This window comes from Anolis sagrei, chromosome 1 (genome assembly GCF_037176765.1).
Source record: "Anolis sagrei isolate rAnoSag1 chromosome 1, rAnoSag1.mat, whole genome shotgun sequence".
Lineage (NCBI taxonomy): Eukaryota > Metazoa > Chordata > Lepidosauria > Squamata > Dactyloidae > Anolis > Anolis sagrei.
Genome location: NC_090021.1, coordinates 21838920 through 21861384, shown reverse-complemented (window position 1 = coordinate 21861384; position 22465 = coordinate 21838920). Strand labels below are relative to the sequence as shown.

The following is a 22465-nucleotide window of genomic DNA, read 5'->3' as shown; positions in this document are numbered from 1 at the left end:
CTGTGATAAGAAGATCCACCCCACTGCTAGCCTACTTACTTGCATGATTTATTACCATGCTTGTCTGGCAGCCTCTCAGGTAGCTCAGTACCTTCTTTGGATCTTCTTCCCCTACGACATCAACAGATCCCAAGGGCTTTCTGTCAGTAGTATCTCACCTTAGCTTCTCATCACAACGCTACGGCTAAGCACAGCACCGATACAGTACTAAGGTGTTTGCTGCTGTTGCAGCAGCCATCCACCAGCATGTGTAGATCCTCTACACTCTCCAAAGTAGGCAGAGCAATGGCAGGATAACTGCCCATGGCAGAACATAGCCTGCTTCTAAGTTTGGCTTTTTACCACAATCTAGCCTAGATTGTGGTGGCCAGCCCCTCAGCTTAATTATCCAGCGCTGACAACAAACTAAAGGGAAAGAAGATTAGGGCCAATAGTTTTTTCGCATGCATTTTCTCTTCTTTAATAGCCTCCAACCCTTCAGCTCCAGTTTTTGGAGCTCCACCTCATCATTTTTAGATGCATGGCATTAGATCTCTTCTCACTCATGGGTGTTGGAGATTATAGAGCATGTTTATGCAATTGAATTTTTCAAACTGTCCCCAGTAGGGACTCTACGGGCCACTACTCCTCCTGTGTTATAGCAGGAGGTAATTACTTGTTTCAAAGGAGCAGTAGCTTCTTTACATCTTTCTATGTTTCCTTCTTTTTCCTTTTCCCCAGCTGTTTTTTGGTTTCCAATAAAGGCAGTGGGCCTTGGCCAGGTTTGGACCTTACAGGATTTTATGCATATATTGCATATTGCAAGTTTCAGGTATTGTCATTACCAACCATCCTCCCTCTGTTATCCAGCAAGACATGGTTCAGTAGCGTTGATTTGAAGGATGCCTTTTTTCATGTGGTATTAGACCACAAGACGGTAGATTTTTGTCACTTTTTACTAGCAGTCAGGTTTTTTCATTTCAAGTTCTTCATTCTGGTATCTCCACAGCTCCACAGGTGTTACTAAGGAGATGGCTGTATGCCGGCTCATCCCTGGGTGCACGGGGTAGTAGTTTCCCCCTATATTTATGGCTGGTTGCTGGTGTACAGTCCTGTGAGTATCTACAGAGGAACATTCACTTTACTCTCTTTATAGCAGACGCTTGGTCTTTTTATCAACAAGGTAAAATCTCTTCTTCAGCCTATCCAAACAACCAATTCATGGGGCCTGTATTGGACTCTTGGCATGCAAGAGCCTACTTGCTAGAAGACAGGTTTCTGAATCTGCATTCATTAGCTCTTTGAGTCTGGCAGAAGCCATACATCCATGCCAAGGATGTCCAGTGCTTTTTGGGACACATGGCATTCACCACAGCTGTCACTCCTTTCTCCTGTTTGCACCTTCGGCCTCTCCAGAATTGGTTTCTTCGGGCACTTCATCCCATGCAGGATGAGCCCAATGAATGTGTCATTGTCCCTCTAGCCATACACAGGTCTCTCAACTAGTGGACTCATCGCTCCAATCTCTGTGTGGGCGATGTTAGCAACCGACACTCACCTCGAGGGTCACACCATCCATGGTCCTTAGGCGGCCATAGAGGGCATGGAGCACATCAACTATTTGGAGTTACTCGCAGTACAAATGGCACTGCACCTTATCTCTCATTTGCTCATGGACAGTATTGTCCACCTTACTACCACCACCACGATTGTGATTTGCTTGCCCTCATCATCAGAATCGGAGACTGGTATACCATAACCATCAGTGCCATTCATCAAGAACTCTCTTGCTGGCTCCCTCAGTCAGACAGTTTATACTGACCACTAATGGTCCCTTCATCCTTCCCAGGCATGGGAACTCTTTGTCAGATGGCACACTCCCCTTCTGGACTTGTTTGTCTTTGGAGCACGTCTTGCCTCCACCAGACAGGCTGTTGGGAGATGCCTTCCTCCTGGATTGGACATCCACCCACCTGTACATCTTTCCACTATTGCCAGTGCTGTCCAGCGTGGTCTCTCGTCTTCAAGCAGAGCAGGTAGATTGCATTCTCATCACGCCATGGTGGCCCCGCCAGCCATGGTTTGTCATTCTGCTCCAACTTGCAGGCAGCTGTTACATTCAGTTGCCACTCAGACCAGACTTGCTGGCTATGAGCAACAGCCCAGTCCCGTACTCCCAGGTCACTCAGTTCCGGTTGACGGCGTGGCAGCTCCAGCCTCAGCCCTCTCTCAACCAGTAAAGGGCATTTTGGACCTTGCCCTGAGCCCTGCCACTAAACATTGTTACATTTGTAAGTGGTGTCATTTTTGCATTTTTTCACAAAACCAAGGGGTTCAGCCTCTGTCTGCTTCCACTTCCCTCCTGGATTTTTTGATCTCTCTGTCAGATTCAGGACTCTCATTATCATTCTTGAAGGTCAATCTGGCAAATATAGATTCGTTTAGAAGCGAGCATTCTCTTCCCTCTCCTTTATCCGATCCTTTTGTAAAGAGATTTCTGCAAGGCTTTAGAAATTTCTGGCCCCAAGTAAGCCTGTGCCCCCCTTGGAGGTTGGAGGTTGTTCTTTTCGCCCTTACAAAACCACCATTTGAGCCAATGGTCACTTCTGACATGTTCCATCTATCATGGAAAACGGCATTTTTAGTGCCTATTACTTTTGCTTGTCGCGCTAGCGAGCTTATGGCTCTTGAGTCGATAGTCCTTACCTGAAATTTCATAAGGATGTCATGCTGGGCACAGACATTTCCTTCTTACCTAAGGCAGCATCATAGTTTCATGTGTCTCAGGACATTGTCCTTCCAACCTTATTTCCAAATCCTTCTACTCCCCTGGAGCAGTCTTTGCACCTTCTTGATGTGCGGAGGGCTCTTGCTTTTTATGTCCACCACACAGCTCCATTACGGAAGTCGCTACGACTTTTTGTTAAGTACCGTAGGGATACTGTGGGCCTTCCTGTTTCTACCCAGAGGTGGTGGCCTGGATAGTTGCAGCTATCTGGCTAGTTTGCGAAATGGCAGGACTGGACTTACCTGTTCAGATCCATGCTCATTCCACTAGAGCATTGGCACCCTCCATGGTTTTTTTTTTTTTTGCACAGTGTGCCTCTGCATGATATCTGTCGAGTGGCCATATGGTCAACACCGCATACTTTTGTCTCCCATTATAAATTGGATTTAGCTGCCAAGAAGGAGACGGCTTTTGGGAGAGCAGTACTTTTTTCTGCACTAGCATGACACCCGCCATCCATGGGACTGCTCGCTAGTCTACCACAGGTGTGGATTTCACAGTACCACGCAGAAGAAAGTAAGGTTGCTTACCTGTAATCATGTTTCTTCTAGTGGTAACTGTGAAATTCACACAACCCGCCCATCCTCCCCACATTCTGTCATGCCTTTTATCTCCGACTGTCTTTCGCGGTACGGAATTAAGGCTCCAAGCCCCGCTGCCTGGCTTTATTAGGAGTAGATGGGCGGGGCTGGAGTCCCTCATTAGGAAAAGCTTTCAAGAAAGATCCGAGTCAGCTGCGTGGACGCAGGGAAATACCACAGGTGTGAATTTCACAGTTACCACTAGAAGAAACATGATTACAGGTAAGCAACCTTACTTTCTGTATTATCCAACGCAGTCCACCTCCCGCCTGGATCCATAGCTGTTTCTCTAGGCAGCAATGCGCAGCAGGCCTTTCTGTGTGCCAGGCTCCCCGCCGGGAGGGCCAAGACAGGGCTGGCTCAGACTTTTCCCATCGGGCGTCTGGCCTCCACCAGCTGCATCTCGCCGCTCCCAGTGGGCACCCGGAGAAGCCCGCTACGCATTGCTGCCTAGGAAAACAAACAGCATATTGCTGCCCAGAAAAACAAACAGTGCATGGCTGTAGTCAGTGTTTTCAATACATTGCAATGTTTTGGTGCTAAATTCATACATACAGTAATTACTGCATAATGTTATCATGTATTGAACTGCCTTTTCTGTTGATTTGTTATAAAACCAACAGTGCTTATTAGTACTTAATTTGTAAAATCATAATTTGAAGTTTAATAGGCTTTTCCTTAATCAAACTACAAGAAAGGAGATTCCATCTGAACATGAGGAAGAACTTCCTGACTGTGAGAGCCATTCAGCAGTGGAACTCTCTGCCCTGGAGTGTGGTGGAGGCTCCTTCTTTGGAAGCTTTTAAACAGAGGCTGGATGGCCATTTGTCAGGGGTGATTTGAATGCAATATTCCTGTTTCTTGGCAGGGGGTTGGACTGGATGGCCCATGAGGTCTCTTCCAACTCTTTGATTCTATGATTCTATGATTCAAATCCCTCCATATTATCCAATATTTTTGCTTATCCAGCATTCTTCTGGCCCGTTTATGTTGAATAAGCGAAATTCTACTGTGTATATATACACACACACATATAAATACACACACATACATATATGTGATTATTATTATTATTATTATTATTATTATTATTATTACAGTCCCATTCTTGGTTTACCCCTGGAGGCAGACCCTCATGGCAAGCCATCCATTTGGGATTTCCTGGTTTAGCTGTCCAGAGTGATGCTCTTGCTGTTACTGGGGAACATTTAAAGGAGTGGTGGTTCTCATGAAACTTTCCCTAGATTTAAGTCTACTGGGAGGAGGCTGATAGCCATGCAGTGGCCGGCTTTCACTGTGTTCAGTCTTATTTCTCTCACAGTTAGCAGCAATTTCTCGTCGCACATCGGGGGGGGGGGGGATGCCAGCTAACTTATAGAGTCTATCAACAGCTGTAGGTTTGAGACATCCTGTGGTTATTCTACATGTTTCATTCTTGTAGAATAATGAACTCCACCTTGTGCAACTGTGGAGCAGAACAAACAACTCCGCATCCGTATGCTTGCCCCGAATGCCCTGCCTCATGCACAGATGAATAATTATTTAAAGCTACAGACAATGCGGTCGCCATTGCCCGTTTTTGGTCTAAAATTATTTAGTCTAGTGGTTCTCAACCTGGGGTCCCCAGATGCTTTTGGCCTACAACTCCCAGAAATCCCAGCCAGTTTAGCAGCTGTTAGGATTTCTGGGAGTTGAAGGCCAAAAACATCTGGGGACCCCAGGTTGAGAACCACTGATTTGGTCCCTTGTGCTCCCTCTGTTTAACAGTTTTATACTTGTTTGTTTATGCAGTGCTTTTGTCATGAAATAAATAAATAAAATAAAATATTACGGTCAATAACCAGCACCAAAAAAAGAACAAACGTCAAAATAGGAACATGCCATACATGTTCCTTTGACAGCCAGAAGATAGTCAACATAAAACCTTACATAAAACAGATCTCCTTGGTAAACTGTCTAAAATTGGATTTATAAAATATTTTTGATGGTCTTGTTAAAAAGAATAGTATTGACTAATAATGCTGGAGGTAGATGACGGCATTTAAATGGTAAATTGTGCCACCAGATGTCTCTGTAGGCACAATGCTCAATGTAGGACTGAATTCCTTTTCTGTTGACTACCTTCTGGCTGCCAAAGTCACTTGCTTTTGTGCAGTAACAATAGCTTCTGGCGCAACATGCTGTCATGGACTTAGGAGGTTTTAATACTTAATTCAGTTTTTACCTTTGTCATCTAAGTATTTAAATATTTAATGCTTTTTTTATCATATTCAATACTGGCTTATAACTCTGTCATCATAAAAATGGGTCATGTGAACTATAAACCCGCCCCCTCTCTTGTTATTATGAATCATTTCCCATTAATGTATACCTTCAAGTTGTTTCTGATTTATGGCAATCCTAATGTGAATCTATTTTATTGGCATGATTTATTCAGAGCGGGTTAGCTTTAATTTCCCTCAGAGACTGCAAGAGTGCGACTTGTCTAAGGCCGCCCAATAGATTTCCATGGCCAAGCAGGGATTTGAACCCTAGTCTCCAGGGCCATAGACTAACACTAAGACTACCATAACACAGAGCTTTTTCTGCACCCCCTGTCAATTAAGAAATTACATCAAGATTAAATAAAGAAATTTAGATGAAACTACTTCCATGGTTGCTGTGAGTTTTCCAGGCTTTATGGCCATGTTCCAGAAGCATTCTCTCCTGACATTTCACCCACATCTATGGCAAGCATACTCAGAGGTTGTGCAGTCTGTTGGAATCTAGGCAAGTGGGGTTTATATATCTGTGGAACGTCCAGGGCGGGAGAAAGAACTCTTGTATGTTTGAGGCAAGTGTGAATGTTGCAGTTGGCCAGCCTGATTAGCATTGAATAGCCTTGCAGGTTCAAAGCCTGACTGCTTCATGCCTGGGGAAATCCTTTTTTGGGAGGTGTTATCTGGCCCTCATTGTTTCCTGTCTGGAATTCCCAGTTTTTTGTGTGTTGGTCTTTATTTACTTCCCCAGTTCTAAGCTTTTAAATATTGGTAGACAGCTAATACCTCCCGAGAAAGGATTCCCCCAGGCAGGAAGCAGCCAGGCTTTGAAGCTGCAAGTCTATTCTATGCTAAACTAGCTGTCCAATTACATACTTAACTCCAACAGTGGATTAGTATATTTCAGACTTGCAGATTAAATAACAAACTGCAGGTAAAATGCATAAGAAAAAAAAAGCACCAAATGTTTGCACTGTCATAGAATCATATAGTCATAGAGTTGGAAGAGACCTTGTGGGCCATCCAGTCCAACACCCTACCAAGAAGTAGGAAAATCACATTCAAAACACCCCCGACTGATGACCATCCGGCCTGTGTTTAAAAGCCTCCAAAGAAGGAACATCCACCACAATCTGGGGGAGAGAGTTCCACTTCTGAACAGCTCTCACAAGTTCAGAAGTTCTTCCTAATGTTCAGGTAGAATCTCCTTTCCTGTGGTTTGAAGCCACTGTTTCACGTCCTAGTCTCCAGGGCAGCAGAAAACAAGTTTGCTCCCTCCTCCCTATGACTTCCCCTCACATATTTATACATGGCCCTCATCATGTCTCCTCTCAGCCTTCTCTTCTGCAGGCTAAACATGCCTACCTCTTTAAGCCGCTCCTCATAGGGCTTGTTCTCCAGACCCTTGATCATTTTAGTCACTTTCCTCTAGACACATTCCATCTTGTCAACATCTCCCTTCAATTGTGGTGCCCAGAATCGGACACAGTGTGATTCCAGGTGTGGTCTAACCAAGGCAGAATAGAGGGGTAGCATAACTTCCCTGGATCTAGACACTATGCTCCTATTTATGCAGGCCAAAATCCCATTGGCTTTTTTAGCTGCTGCATGACATTGTCGGCTCATGTTTAACTTGTTGTCCACGAGGACTCCAAGATGTTTTTCACATGTGCTGCTGTTGAGCCAGGCATGTCCTTTCATGCTCCTGTGTTCGCTGCTTGATATGTTTTAGGCATAAAAACAATTGTTGTTTGTCAGAGCTGTTAGAGTTCTACATTGCTTGTTCTTCAAAAATGGTTTTATTTACAGGGGTAAGTTTTGCTGAGTCTGATCCTTACTCAGTAAGTATACAAATGGAGCTTCTGGTAGAAGAACTCAAAGAGCAACGGCAACATTTGAAAATACAGCTGGAAACCAAGGTGAGTGGGAGAGGCAGGCACTCATATCTCAATTAAAAGAACACCAACATAAGACTTAAGATCAGTAAAATAGTTCATTTCTGCTCATAGTTCCAGCAAAATCCAAACTAGCTTTAATGGTATATTCTTAAATCGTTTATCCCAGGTATGGGCAAACTTGGGCCCTCCAGGTGCTTTGGACTCCAATTCCCACCATTCCCAACAGCCTCAGGCCCTTTCCTTTCCCCCCTCAGCCGCTTAAGCGGCTGAGGGGGAAAAGGAAGGGACCTGAGGCTGTTAGGAATGGTGGGAATTGGAGTCCAAAGCACCTGGAGAGCTCAAGTTTGCCCATACTTGATCTAGCCTTTCTTCATACAGTAATATGAACTGTATGCTCTTGAGTAAAGAAATGTATGCTCCCAAGAAAAGGAAGGAGCCTAAGGTTGTTAGGAATTGTGGGAGTTGGAGTCCAAAACACCCAGAGGGCCTAAATTTGCCCATGCCTGGTCTAGCCATTGTTCACACAATAATACGAACTGTATGCTCTCAAGTAAAAGAATGGACTTGAGGCTGTTAGGAATTGTGGGAGTTGGAGTCCAAAACACCTGGAGGGCCCAAGTAGGCCCAGGCCTTGTTCATACAGCAATATGCACTGTATGCTCTTGAGTTACCACTTTATGCGGGGAGGCTAATTTAACTAAATCACAATGCCATAAAAACCTCCAGCAGTGTGCAAAAGAATGAGGAAGTACTCCATAGGTGTCACAAGTGGACAGTGAAGCAACAGCTCCCCCGGTGGCCAGAATTCGGGCATACCCTTATGAAGCTGGAATGTTAAATAGCCTCTCTGTGTCTTTCTATATATGTTGTGTGTCTATGGCATTGAATGTTTGCCATGTATATGTGCATTGTGATCCGCCCTGAGTCCCCTGTGCGGTGAGAAGGGCGGAATATAAATACTGTAAATAAATAAATAACTGTATGCTCTCAAGAAGAGGAAGGACTTGAGGCTGTTAGGAATTGTGGGAGTTGGAGTCCAAAACACCCGGAGGGCCCAAGTTTGCCCATGCCTTTGTTTATACAGTAATATGAACTGTATACTCTCTAGTTCTCAAGTCTTTATTTATAAACTCATTTGGATGGCATGTTTGGGGAAATATGGTTCCATGTTTTCCAAAATCCATGTTTATGTATTGGATTTTGTAATGTATTAGAGCTTGTCAATTTTCAAGGCATCTAAAAGGTTGAATTTGTATATGCGAGTGGGCTCAGTCCACCCCTGCTTGACCACAAGGAATATAAAAGCACAAAACTTTCAGAATATGGGGTAAACCTTTCAGTGCAAGGTTCCTTTCATACAGAAAGCTCTTCGTTATTAAACAAAATACTCTTGCAGTAACACCTCCTTGGAAATGAAAGTCAGGGGAATATAATCCTAGTCCTTGCAAAATGCACACGATCTTATTTCTGTGGCTGTCATTAAACATAACGTTCCAAAGCAGTGTGTGCCTCTTTGAAAACTGTGCTACTTAAAAAGACGCCTAAAGCCTTTTACCTTTTCTAGGTCAACTACTATGAAAGAGAAATCGAGTTAATGAAAAGGAACTTTGAGGAGGAGAGGAAAGACATTGAACAAGGTTTCAAGATTGAGATAAGTGAGCTGGAGGAGCAGAGAAACGACCTGGAGGAACTGAATGCAAAATACCAGGAGGTGATGGATGGCTTGAAAGCTCAGCTTCAGAAACTGATCCCGCTCCAGGAACTCAAGAAGAGCTTTGAGAAGGAGAGATCCGAAATGGAGCAGTACTATGCCAAAGAAATTTCCAACCTGGGACAAAGGCTGGCCCAAGAAAGGGACAGATTGGAGGACGACATGAAAAAGAAGCACGAGATTGAGATGGACCTCATGAGGTCTGGTGCCTTTGCTTTTTGGAATTCTAAGTTCGGTAGATCCATGTATTACGGAAGGGATCCATTCTGGGTGTCCTTGCTTTTATATTATTTTCATATAATATCAGGAATCCTTCCCTGTGGATAGTATGCCAACAAAAGCTGAAAATACTGTGCAGTCAAAATATTTCATATGGTAAAGGTATCCCCTAACATTAAGTCTAGTTGTGTCCAACTCTGGAGGGTTGTGTTCATCTCCATTTCTAAGCCTAAGAGCCAGTGTTGTCCATAGACACCTCCAAGGTCATGTGACCAGCATGACTGCATGGAGTGCCATTACCTTCCTACAGAAGCGGTACCTATTGATCTACTCACATTTGCATGTTTTCAAACCTCAAGGTTGGTAGAAGCTGGGCCTAACAACGGCAGCTCACCCCACTCCCAGATTTGAACTGCCAATCTTTCAGTCAGCAAGTTCAGCAGCTCAGCGGTTGTTTATTCATTCAGTTGCTTCGTGCTCTCATGGACCAGCCCATGCCAGAACTCCCTGTCAACCGTCACCACCCCCAGCTCCTTCAGAGCCAGTTATTTCAAAGTGTGTGTGTGCGCACCATATTTATTTCTCAACCTTTTGAACCCTGAAGGGTACTCAGAGCAATGCACATGAATGCATAATTCGATGCCATGCATTACATACAATACATATCCAGCAAATAAAAACATATACATTAAAACACCTCCTAAAAATCAACAATAAAATTATAAAATCACATAATCCAATGTCGTACAAATACTATATATATGTATACATACATATATACATACATACATACATACATATATATAGTACATAATACTCTCTCTATATAATGTATGTATACAGATACATATATATGCATATCCCTTTTTATTTTAAGCAGCTAACAATACTAAAAAAACTATACAACGTACAAACTAAAACATGGCAACACTAAAATAGGATTATTAAAAAGATATTGTTAAAACCAATGCAACCATTAGAATATTGAGATAGTGATAACTTTGCATTTTAATGGTTTGAGATACACAAACATTGTGTCATGCACAAAATAATTAAAAACATTGTGTATTGAGTTACTTTTAAGCCATGAAATATAAATTAATTTTATGTTCAAACTTGGAGTTCCATCTCCAACATATCTCATTATGTATATATATGCAAATTGTATTCCAAAGACCACAAAATTCATTTCAGATAAAGGGTACCCAAACTGTATATATAGGTAAAGGTTTCCCCAGACATTGAGTCTAGTCATGTCCAACTCCTGGTGGTGGTGGTGGGGGGGTGTCTATTTCTAAGCCGAAGAGCTGACGTTGTTCATAGATACCTCCAAGGTCATGTGGCCAGCATAACTGCATGGAGCGCTGTTACCTTCCTGCAGAAGTGGTACCTATTGATCTACTGACACTTGCATGATTTTGAACTGCTAGGTTGGCAGAAGCTGGGCCTAAAAGTGGGAGCTCACCCGCACCCCAGACTTGAACCGCCAACCTTTCGGGCAGCAAGTTCAGCAGTTCAGAAGTTTAACTCGCTGCGCCACCAGGGGGCCCTTAACCTGTATTTATAATTTGTTTCTTATTCTGCAACCAGGTTAGTTTGGGCACACTGATAGAACCTAAGTAACTTCTGATGAAAGAAATCTTACTATTTTTACCTAGTTGGCATTTCTTTTCTTCTAGTCTTTAAATACTTTCTTGTATTGCAATGCAGAAGTGAACTTGCCACCATTTCAGAAGACAACACTCTCCTGAAAAATAAACTAGGAATATCTCAGCGAGAAGTGGAGGATGCTTGTGAGGCAAATGCAAAGCACAGGTAAAAAAAAATTAGGGGGATTGTTAAGCTTGTGTGGGTGAATCCCTCTAGGTTAGTCCAGATAAGATTCCTGCTGTACTCCAGATGCTGATTTCCAAAGTTTAGGAGCTTGAGCCAGCAAATCAATTGGTGAAGGTGCTGGGAGCTCGAGTCCAGCAACATCTGGAGGGCCACATGATTCCTACCTTGGCTTAGAAGGAGGAACTTAAAATGTTTTCAGAAGAGGCAAAGGAGCCCCCGGTGATGCAATGGGTTAAGCCCTTGTGCCGGCAGGACTGAAGGCCAACAGGTTGCATGTTGAAATCTGGGGAGAGCGCATATGAGCTCCCTCTGTCAGCTCCGGCTCCATATGCGGGGACATGAGAGAAGCCTCCCACAAGGAGGGTAAAACATCAAAACATTCAGGCATCCCCCTGGGCAACATCCTTGCAGATAGCCAATTCTCTCACACCAGAAGCGACTTGCAGTTTCTCAAGTCGCTCCTGACACAAAAAAAAGAAGAGGCAAGCCATTAAACAAACGGAACTTGTAATTAGAAAATCTTAACTAAAGAGAATGCAGAGTACAGACAAGTGGTCCCCAACCTGTGGTCCATGGACCTCCAGTGGCCCACAAGAATGAAAATAAGGTCTGCAGCCTCATCATTACTACACCGTGGTGACGAGACCACGTGGCAACGAGAGCGACTGGTCTCACTAAACCCTCTTATAGTTCCGAGGCAATAGGGATATCAGGAGAGGAGAGGCTGACTACTCACAGAGATTACTACTATCACATCAGCACTAAATTATTAAATATGATTTCCTGTGGGTGAGTAGATGGCAACTACTAGATGATGTTCTGTATCTTAGAAACTAGAGCTGATGTGCTCTATTCAATGCAGTTTTCTGAATCAGCACCCCAAATGACCAAATCGAATCTAAAGTTGACAAAAAACTGATTTGTATTCCTTTTGGTACTAATGTTGGAGAGTGGTCCCTGGTCAAAGTGGTCCCTGGTCAAAAATGGTTGGGAACCACTGGTATAGATAATCAATATTTGGAGTGTGGCTGCACCAATGCAAGCATGGTTCATTTGTGGAAACACTAATACATCCAAAAGGACAGACAGCTCATAAATACAGAGATTACAGAAGTCGTTGGTCTGATGCCCAAAATCACCTTAAATTTATACATGACTGTTGGCAGTTGTTAATTGCCATCAAGTCAGCTTTGATTGGTAATGATCATGTTGACGATGACAATGACGATAAATGAGTGATCGCCAGGATATCTTGCCGAGGATGAGAAATGCAACAGCTACTGTTAAATTTAAAAATAAAAATAGATACCAATAAAATTACATTAATTGAGGCATCAGTAGGTTAAATGTTTTTGAATATTTGCATAAAATTTAAGATAAGACTGTTCAACTCTGATTAAACCATTTTTCTAATGCCTTTCAATGTAAACGTGCTTACGTTTATTACCCTTCAAATAATAATAATGAGAGTAAAATAATAAATGTAATAAAAATAGAGTAAAATAATAGAAATGTAATAATAACAGTAGTAATAGAGTAAAATAATAAATGTAATAATAATAGAATAAAGTAATGTAAATGTAATAATAATAATAATAATAATAATAATAATAAATGGAGTAATAACAACAGTAATAAAAGCCCAGTAAAACAATAAATAACACTGATTCAAATATGACTTGAGAAGGGCTTTTTCAGCCTAAAAAAGGGCTGAAAAACTTGGCTTATACTCAATTATATTTTAGGTCAAAATCTGTAGAAAGTCTATTTAAATCAAATTTGTTACCATTTATTTAAATCATTTTTTTTCTGTTCAGAAAGCAAATCGATGAACTGAAGATGGAAAGAGAGACAGCCATGTGCAAAATAGAAGAATTAAACCAACTGGTGAGTCTGTAAAAGCAATTTGCTGTCGTGTAGAGGCAAACTCCAGTTCAGGCAATTGAATCACTGAAATTCTAGAAGCCTTATTTACGAAAATAGGGTTCTTCATTTTGAGGACTGAATAACTTCACACTAAAGCAGTTCAGCTATTCCACGGGCCCTCGTCCTATTTGTCAATAGTCAGTGCCAGTCCCACTTGCACAGGATTTTCCTCCAAAATATTCCAGATACCTTCTCATTTTCATGAGAATGACATTGAAGCTATTTTGAGGGTTTCTAACTCCCTCTGCAGCTGCAGGCAATAAATCTGCCAGGCAAAGATAAGCACTTCCCAATGAATTAAAGAAAGTGGCATTTCCCAACTACCTCAATATGAAAGCAAATACCAACATGGTTAAAGCAAGATAACATCCAAAGCAAATAATACATAGCCAATACAAACAACTACATACAACAAATGGAGTATAAACATAGCAGGCTCAGTCTCCCGACACATGCGGAGAAATAAATCTAATTTCTCCCACTTGGTTCAGTACCAAAGAGCTCAAAACAACACAGAGAGAGTAATATTTGCCATTGAGAAGAAGGCTTAGATTCAATGTATCCTTTCTGCCTTTTGCAGTTAGAGCAGCATTTCTCAACCTGGAGGCCAGGACCCTGGGGGGGGGGGGGGGGGGGGGGGTTGCGAAGGGTTTTTAAAGGGATCAGCAAAGACCATCAGAAAACATATATTTCTGGTGGTCTTAGGAATCCCTTTGGCAAAGAAAGCTGGATATCTCTTTCTTTTTGGAAACAGACGGTGAATCTCCCACCAAAAGCCCTCCTCCACTGTGGCACAATTTCATCATTGATGGGGTTCGGAATGCTCTTTGGTTGTAGGTGAACTATAAATCCCAGCAACTACAACTCCCAAATGTCAAGGTCTTCCCCCCCCCCCTCCCCAAACTCAATCAGTGTTCACATTTGGCCATATTAAGTATTCATGCCAAGTTTGGTCCTGATCCATCATTGTTTGAGTCCACAGTGCTCTCTTAATGTAGGTGAACTACAACTCCAAAACTCAAAGTCAGTGCCCATCAAATCCTTCCAGTATTTTTTGTTAATCATAGGGGTTCTATGTGGGAAGTTTGGCCCAATTCTATCATTGCTGGGGTTCAGAATGCTCTTTGGTTGTAGGTGAACTATAAATCCCAGCAACTACAACTCCCAAATGTCAAGGTCCATTTTCCCCAAACTCCACCAGTGTTCACACTTGAACATATTATTATTATTATTATTAACTTTATTTGTACCCCGCTAGCATCTCCCGAAGGACTCGATGCGGCTTACACAGGCCGAAGCCTCAAAACACAATACAATAGAGAACATAACACAACAATAGCAAAGCAAATCAAACAATAAGCAAAATAACGACAATAGCAATACATCAAGACATTATTAAAAACTGGTTCGGCCGGCGCACTGGGGTACAAGGGTTAAAAGTGCTGAAATGGCAGGAGGCACGTAGGATTAAAAGTGCGGTGTGCAGCGACAATTAGTTATGCTAAGGTGCTACTAGGACTTGGGGTGGGGATTCCTAGTCTGAGAAGGCACAATGGAACAGCCAAGTTTTTAAATTCCTTCTGAAAACGGCTAGAGTAGGGGCCTGTCTGAGATCTTTTGGGAGGGCGTTCCAAAGTCGGGGGGCCGCCACAGAAAAGGCCCTGTCCCGTGTCCCCACCAAACGCGCTTGCGACGTAGGTGGGATCACGAGCAGGGCCTCTCCAGATGACCGGAGCGAGCGTGTGGGTTCGTAGATGGTAATGCGGTCACGCAGGTAGGGTGGTCCCAAACCGTTCAGGGCTTTGTAGGTGAGCACCTGCACCTTGAATTGGGCTCGGAAAATAAATGGCAGCCAGTGGAGCTCCTTAAACAGAGGGGTAGACCTCTCTTGATAATGAGCCCCGGTTAGCATCCTGGCTGCTGCCCGCTGGACCAATTGAAGTTTCCGAGCCGTCTTCAAGGGCAGCCCCACGTAGAGCGCATTGCAGTAATCCATTCTAGAGGTGACCAAGGCGTGGACCACCCCGGCCAGATCAGCCTTCACGAGGTATGGTCGCAGTTGGCGCACAAGTCTCAGTTGCGCAAAGGCCCTCCCGGATACCGCCGACACCTGAGCCTCAAGTGTAAGCGAAGAATCCAAGAGGACGCCCAAACTGCGGACCTGTGGCTTTAGGGGGAGTGTAACCCCGTCCAACACAGGTGACCACCCTATACCCCGATCCGGTTTGCGATCGACCAGGAGGACCTCTGTCTTATCGGGATTGATCTTCAGCTTGTTCTTCCTCATCCAGATCGACACAGCGGCCAGGCACTCGTCTAGCACCTGAGAAGCCTCCTTGGAATTAGGTGGAAAAGAGTAGTAGAGTTGTGTGTCATCCGCGTAGAGATGGCACCCAACTCCAAAACTCCGGATGACCTCTCCCAGCGGTTTCATGTAGATGTTAAAAAGCATGGGCGACAAAATAGAGCCTTGCGGGACCCCACAGGTCAAAGGCCAGGGGTCAGAGCAGGCGTCTCCCAGCTTCACCATCTGAGTTCGTCCCTCCAGGAAGGACTGGAGCCACGACAAAACCGTGCCCCCAAGGCCCATCCCGGAGAGACGACCCAGAAGGATACCATGATCAATGGTATCGAAAGCCGCTGAGATGTCCAAGAGAACCAGCAGGGTCACACTCCCCCTGTCCAGCTCTCTGCGGAGGTCATCCACCAAGGCGACCAAGGCTGTCTCGGTGCCATGACCAGGCCTGAAACCAGACTGTGACTGATCTAGGTAGTTGGTGTCGTCCAGGAAACTCTGGAGCTGGGAGGCGACCACCCGCTCCAGCACCTTGCCCAGAAAGGGAAGGTTGGAGATCGGTCTGTAGTTACTCAGCACCGTGGAGTCAAGGGAGGCTTTTTTGAGGAGTGGGCGAACCACAGCCTGCTTCAAGTTAGATGGAAAAATTCCTTGCTCCAACAATGCATTGATAATCGGTACAAACCAGTCAAGCAACCCCCCTCTGGCTGATTTAATGAGCCAAGATGGGCATGGGTCCAGAGATGAGGTGGTCGCTCTCACAGCCCCAAGAGTCTCCTCTACGGTTCCAGGAAGAACAAGCCTAAAAGAATCCCACAAGGTTGGACAAGCAGGTGCCTCCGTCACCTCCCCTGGCACTGCGATGGAATTGGAGTCGAGCTCAAGACGTATCTGGGCGACTTTACCTGCAAAATGGTGTGCGAAATCGCGACACCGAGCTGCAGGGTCATCAGCGACCTCCTCCGCCACAGGTGGGTGGAGGAGTTCTCCCACGACCCGGAACAGCTCCGATGATCTATTTGCTGCAGATGCTATACGAGTGGTCGTGAATGATTTCCTGGCCACCCGTATAGCCACGGAGTATGCCTTAAGAGAGGCTTTAGCCCGTGCTCGATCAGATACATCTCGAGATTTCCTCCATTTGCGCTCTAGCCCCCTTCTCATATGCTTCATCACAGCCAGCTCCTCGGTGAACCAAGGAGATGGCCTGTCACGACGCAGCGAGATGGGGCGTTCAGGTGCGATCGTATCTAACGCCCTGGACATCTCCCCATTATAGAGAGCCACCAAGGCGTCGATAGAATCGCCAGGCTCCAAGGCAGGAAGAACCCCAAGATTCCTCAGGAATCCGTCCGGATCCATCAGTCTCCTAGGGCGGACCATCTTAATTTGTCCTCCACCCCTGCGGAGGTTTAGGGTCGCAGCAAGTCTAAAAGTGATCAGATGATGGTCAGACCATGACACTGGAAGGATGTTTTGATCTTCCACTCTGATCATTTCGTTGTCCACCACAAAGACAAGGTCGAGAGTATGTCCAGCTTGATGAGTGGGGCCAGATATTATCTGTGACAGTCCTATGGTCGCCATGGAGGCCATAAAGTCCTGAGCTGCGCCAGATAGGGTGGTCTCAGCGTGGATGTTAAAATCTCCCAGCACCACCAGGCGCTGGGAAACCAAAGCCGAATTGGAGACCACCTCCGCTAGCTCAGACAGGGAAGCTGCTGGGTCGCGGGGTGGACGGTACACCAGCAGGAACCCCACACTGTCACGGCCCCCCACTTTCAAGTGGACACACTCGAACCCAGAAGCCTGCGGGACAGCGCATCTGATCACGGCGATGGATTGCCGAAAGACTACTGCGACCCCTCCTCCCCACCCCCCTTGTCTGGCCTGCTGATGCACTCCGAAACCTGGTGGACACAACTGAGTGAGATTTACTCCCCCCAGCTCGTCCAACCAGGTCTCGGTGATGCATGCCAGATCCGCCCCCTCATCCAGGATCAAGTCCTGGATGGCCGCGGTCTTACCATTAACGGATCTGGCATTAATCAGCAGGACCTTAAGACCAAGGGGGCTGCCATGGAGCCTACCACTACCTACCTTCTCCAGGGTCGCAAAAACATATTGAGTATTCATGCCTAGTTTGGTGCAGATCCATCATTGTTTAAGTCCACAGTGCTCTCTTAATGTAGGTGAACTATAACTCCAAAACTCAAGGTCAATGCCCACCAAACCCTTCCAGTATTTTCTATTGTCATGGGAGTCCTGTGTGCCAAGTTTAGTTTAATTCCATTGTTGGTGGAGTTCAGAATGCTCTTTGATTGTAAATCCCAGCAACTACAACTCCCAAATGGCAAAATCAATCACCTGCAACACCACCAGCATTCAAATTTGGATGTATCAGGCCTTTGTGAACAGATTTGGTCCAGAGAATGAAAATACATCCTGCATCTCAGATATTTACATTATGATTCATAACAGTAGCCAAATTAGTTATGAAGTAGCAATTAAAATAATTTTATGGTTGGAGGTCACCACAACCTGAAGAACTGTATTAAGAGGTTGCGGCATTTAGGAAGGTTGAGAAACACTGAGTTAGAAAAAGGGTCTGGTAGCCTACAATGCCACTTTCTGAGACCCTCAAGAGTTATTGTCAATGACAATATTTACTTTATTTCTATATCGCTTTTCTCAGCTCTCAGGCAACATGAATGTGAAGCTCCTTTATACATTGGTCCATCAGGAGGAGTGTCATCTTTGGGCTGACTTGCATTAACTCTGCAGGATTTCAAAAAGAGATCCTTGTCCTAACTCTGTCTAAAGATGGCAGATTGGATCCAAGACCTCCTGCAAGTGAAGTCTGTTGTTCTCTTATCTGCATCCCAGTAATAAGGAAGAAAAACAGTCTGAGCTAGTAAACGGCACCAAGTTGCTTTTTTCTGAAATGATTGTTAAGACATCTCTGGAATCCTAGCTGTGGGTTGCGTAGGGAAAGGAAGACATAGGGTTAAAGGAGAGAAGGGAAAAGCAGGAGGAAGTTTGAGGATGGTTACCTAGTGCTTCCCTGCAACGAATTGCTGACTTTTGCAGATCTAGATTTCCTTTGAATGTGACATTCAAAGTGATTATTAACCAAACACAGGTTCATGCCGCGGGGCAGCTGCTTTGAAATAACATCCCCACATTTAGCCTTTGATGTCCACAGAGCAGTTGGAGTGATCTTAATCTTTTGCACTATATAATGTTTTGCAATTCTAATTTTATCCTTGCAGTTCATTCTGGAGACTTTACACCAGGCTTGGGCCAACTTGGGCCCTCTGAGTGTTTTGGACTCCAACTCCCACCATTCCTAACAGCCTCGGCCCTTTCCTTTTCACCCTCAGCTGCTTAAGCAGCTGAGGGAGGAAAGGAAGAGACCCGAGGCTGTTAGGAATGGTGGGAGTTGGAGTCCAAAACATTCAGAGGGCCCAAGTTGGCCCAAGCCTTCTTTAGACCAAGAGGCACGAATTATGCCCAAGAGTATACAGCTTGGTCTTGGGCTCAATTCAAAACATTGGTTATGATTTATGAAGTCCTATATGCCTTAAGTTCAGACTATCAGAAAGATTATATTCCTATCTCCCGTCCATTCTCCAGTCCCACCTCCACAAAGAAATAATAATAATAATAATAATAATAATAATAATAATATATTACAGTATAATGGATATAGTGCAATATAGCAATATTTAAAACTGATATTGTACTATGTTAATAATATATTGTATGTATATATACTTTGTAAGCTGCTCTGAGTCCCTTCGGAGTGAGAAGGGCGGCATATAAATGTTGTAAGTAAGTAAGTAAATAAATAAATAAATAACAACAACAACTGCAAAGACTCTGACACAAGCCAGTAAAGGTGGTCCCAGTGGTGATCGGCACACTGGGTGCAGTGCCTAAAGACCTTGGCCTGCACTTAAACACAATTGGCGCTGACAAAATTACCATCTGCCAGCTGCAGAGGGCCACCTTACTGGGATCTGCACGCATTATTTGCCGATACATCACACAGTCCTAGACACTTGGGATGTGTCCAGCGTGTGATCCAATACAACAGCCAGCAGAGTTATCTTGTCTGCTGTGGACTCATCTTGTTGTGTTTCAAATAATAATCATCATAATCATAATAATAATAAGCCAGTCAAGGTGGTCCCAGTGGTGATCGGCACACTGGGTGCAGTGCCTAAAGACCTTAGCCTGCACTTAAACACAATTGGCGCTGACAAGATTACCATCTTCCGGCTGCAGAAGGCCACCTTACTGGGATCTGCACTGGGATCTGTGTGATGTATCATTCGCTGATACATCACACAGTCCTAGACACTTGGGAAGTGTGATCCAAAACAACAGCCAGTAGAGTGATCGGCACACTGGGTGCAGTGCCTAAAGACCTTAGCCTGCACTTAAACACAATTGGCGCTGACAAGATTACCATCTTCCGGCTGCAGAAGGCCACCTTACTGGGATCTGCACTGGGATCTGTGTGATGTATCATTCGCTGATACAGTCCTAGACACAGTCCTAGACACTTGGGAAGTGTGATCCAAAACAACAGCCAGTAGAGTGATCTTGTCTGCTGTGGACTCATTTTGTTGTGTTTCAAACAATAATAATAAATAATAATAAGAAGAAGAAGAAGAAGTTGCTATGATGTACTGCTTTTTGTGTCAGTAAAATATTATTATTATTATTAATAATAATAATAATAATAATAATAATAATATTTTATTTATATTCCACTCTATCTCCCCAAGGGGACTCAGGGCTGATCACAGTACGCAAACATTCAATGCCATTTTGGATAGACTATACAGAGACAGACAGAATAGAAAGGAAGTAGGTTGTGTCGAATTCCAGCTTTTTAGCGCCTTGGAAGGTTGTGATTGAATCAAGCCACAGGGGGAGTGCTGTCGCTCCATCCTGTATGACGAAGATCCATCAGGACTTCCTCCTTCCTTTTAGTTGCTGGAAATTTTTCTGATCTTTTTCCTTATGGTGGCGTAAAATACCTCCCTCGCTTGTTTTAGCGGTACCTAATTTCTCTACTTACATCTTAAGCTGGTTAGGTCAACTGTAAGCTGGGCTGATAGTCAGGAGCTCACTCCAACCCGGGGCTTCAAACTGGCAACCTTTTGGTTGGTAGATCTTATCATTGCTGGTGATTTACCAGCTGTGCTAAAGCCCAACCCCTATTTTGTCCATGATGGATGCTAGACCTTTAAATGTGTACACTTTTTGCTTCAGAATAATCACTACAAGGAGGAAACTTTCCAGTTGAAGGCTAGGATCAATCAGCTGAGCCATGAAGTCTCTGAACAAAGCAGCAACAATAAGGCCAATCGGAAAACAATTGCTGAACTGAAGCAGAGGTTTGCAGAGCTGGAGAGCCAAAAACAGCACGAAGCTGTGGTTGCCAAGCGACTTCAGGAGGCCTCTGCTGAATTGACAAAGGAGCATCTTCAGCTGCAGTTGGCATGGCAGGGAGAACAGGCCCGGCTGGAGCAAGAGCTGAAGGCCTCCAGGGAAAAGGTAATGAATGTTGATTTAAACAGAGAGTGTACTCTTAGGAGTGGCACATGATTTCAGTGCCGTAATATCCTACAGCAGAAAGGTAATGCCAGCGATATTGTGCCACTCAGGTTGGGAAACAATGCTAAGGTAATGTTTCTCAACCAGCCAAAAGGATAGAAAAATAATAAATGAACAATAAAGTTGAGAATAAAGTGTTGTCGAAGGCTTTCATGGCCGGAATCACTGGGTTGCTGTGAGTTTTCTGGGCTGTATGGCCATGTTCCAGAAGCATTCTTTCCTGACGTTTCACCCACATCTATGGGAGGCATCCTCAGAGGTTGTGAGGTCTGTTAGAAACAAAGGATTCCCCAGGCAGGAAGCAGCCAGTCTTTGAAGCTGCAAGGCCATTCAGTGCTAATCAAGCTGGCCAATTGCAATATAATAATAATAATAATAATAATAATAATCTAATAATAATAAAACTTTATTTATATACCGCTCTATCTCCCCGAACAAAGTAAAAACAACATAACCATAAGATTAACCAAACAAAATATGCATAAAATATTGTCACCATAACACACATATATTAAAAATAATCCTGCCTGTTCAAGGCAATTTAAAGCATTTAAAAGGCCGGGCCAAGATTTGTGCAAGCCCAAAAATTCTAGGGGGCCCGGGAATTAAATGCAATGCTATGGCAGGCAACAATAATATTAGGTACATCAACACCCGTCCTTGCACTTTACTTTGTTCTGTACACAAAGCTATAATTCTCCATGTACATTGCCCTCTTATCTCTACTTCTACCATATGACCTATGCACTTTATCCACCAACCCTATCCTCACAATTGTTTTTGCACCAGTCCACCCTCCCATGACCAGAACCTAATTATTATTGCTTATTGGTTGGTTCAATGCTTGCTTTTATATTTTGTTACAGTGTTGCTGTTTTATTCTGTTTTATGCTGTTATTGTGTATTTTAATGTGTTACTTTTTAACTATGTTGATCAGGCTCATCCCCATGTAAGCCGCCCTGAGTCCCTTCGAGGAGACAGAGGCGGGGTACAAAATGCAAGATATTATTAAGAGTTCTTTCTCCCACCCTGGACATTCCACAGATATATATAAACCCCACTTGCCTAGCTTCCAGCAGACTTTGCAATCTCTAAGGATGCCTGTCATAGATGTGGGTGAAATGTCAGGAGAGAATGCTTCTGGAACATGGCCACATAGCCCGGAAAACTCACAGTAACCCAAGTTTAGAATAGAACAGGGACTCAGTACACTGAAACATGAAGAAAACAGGTTGTCTATCCCTTATCCAAAATGCTCGGGACCCAGAGGGTGTTGGATTTCAGATTTTTTTGGCTTTTGGAATACCTGTATTGGCATATATGTACATAATCGTGGAGATG

General features: G+C 44.0%; 1 protein-coding gene across 1 annotated transcript in view; it reads left to right on the top strand.

The window, feature by feature from the left end:
• The window catches only part of NINL (ninein like), an 82728-nt gene that overhangs the window by 47552 nt on the left and 12711 nt on the right, over nucleotides 1-22465 (top strand). Inside the window, exons 15-19 of the mRNA XM_060754530.2 lie at nucleotides 7416-7525; nucleotides 9069-9415; nucleotides 11145-11249; nucleotides 13088-13157; nucleotides 20779-21063. Coding sequence (XP_060610513.2) covers nucleotides 7416-7525; nucleotides 9069-9415; nucleotides 11145-11249; nucleotides 13088-13157; nucleotides 20779-21063 — 917 coding nt within the window. The remainder of the gene's footprint in view (nucleotides 1-7415; nucleotides 7526-9068; nucleotides 9416-11144; nucleotides 11250-13087; nucleotides 13158-20778; nucleotides 21064-22465) is intronic.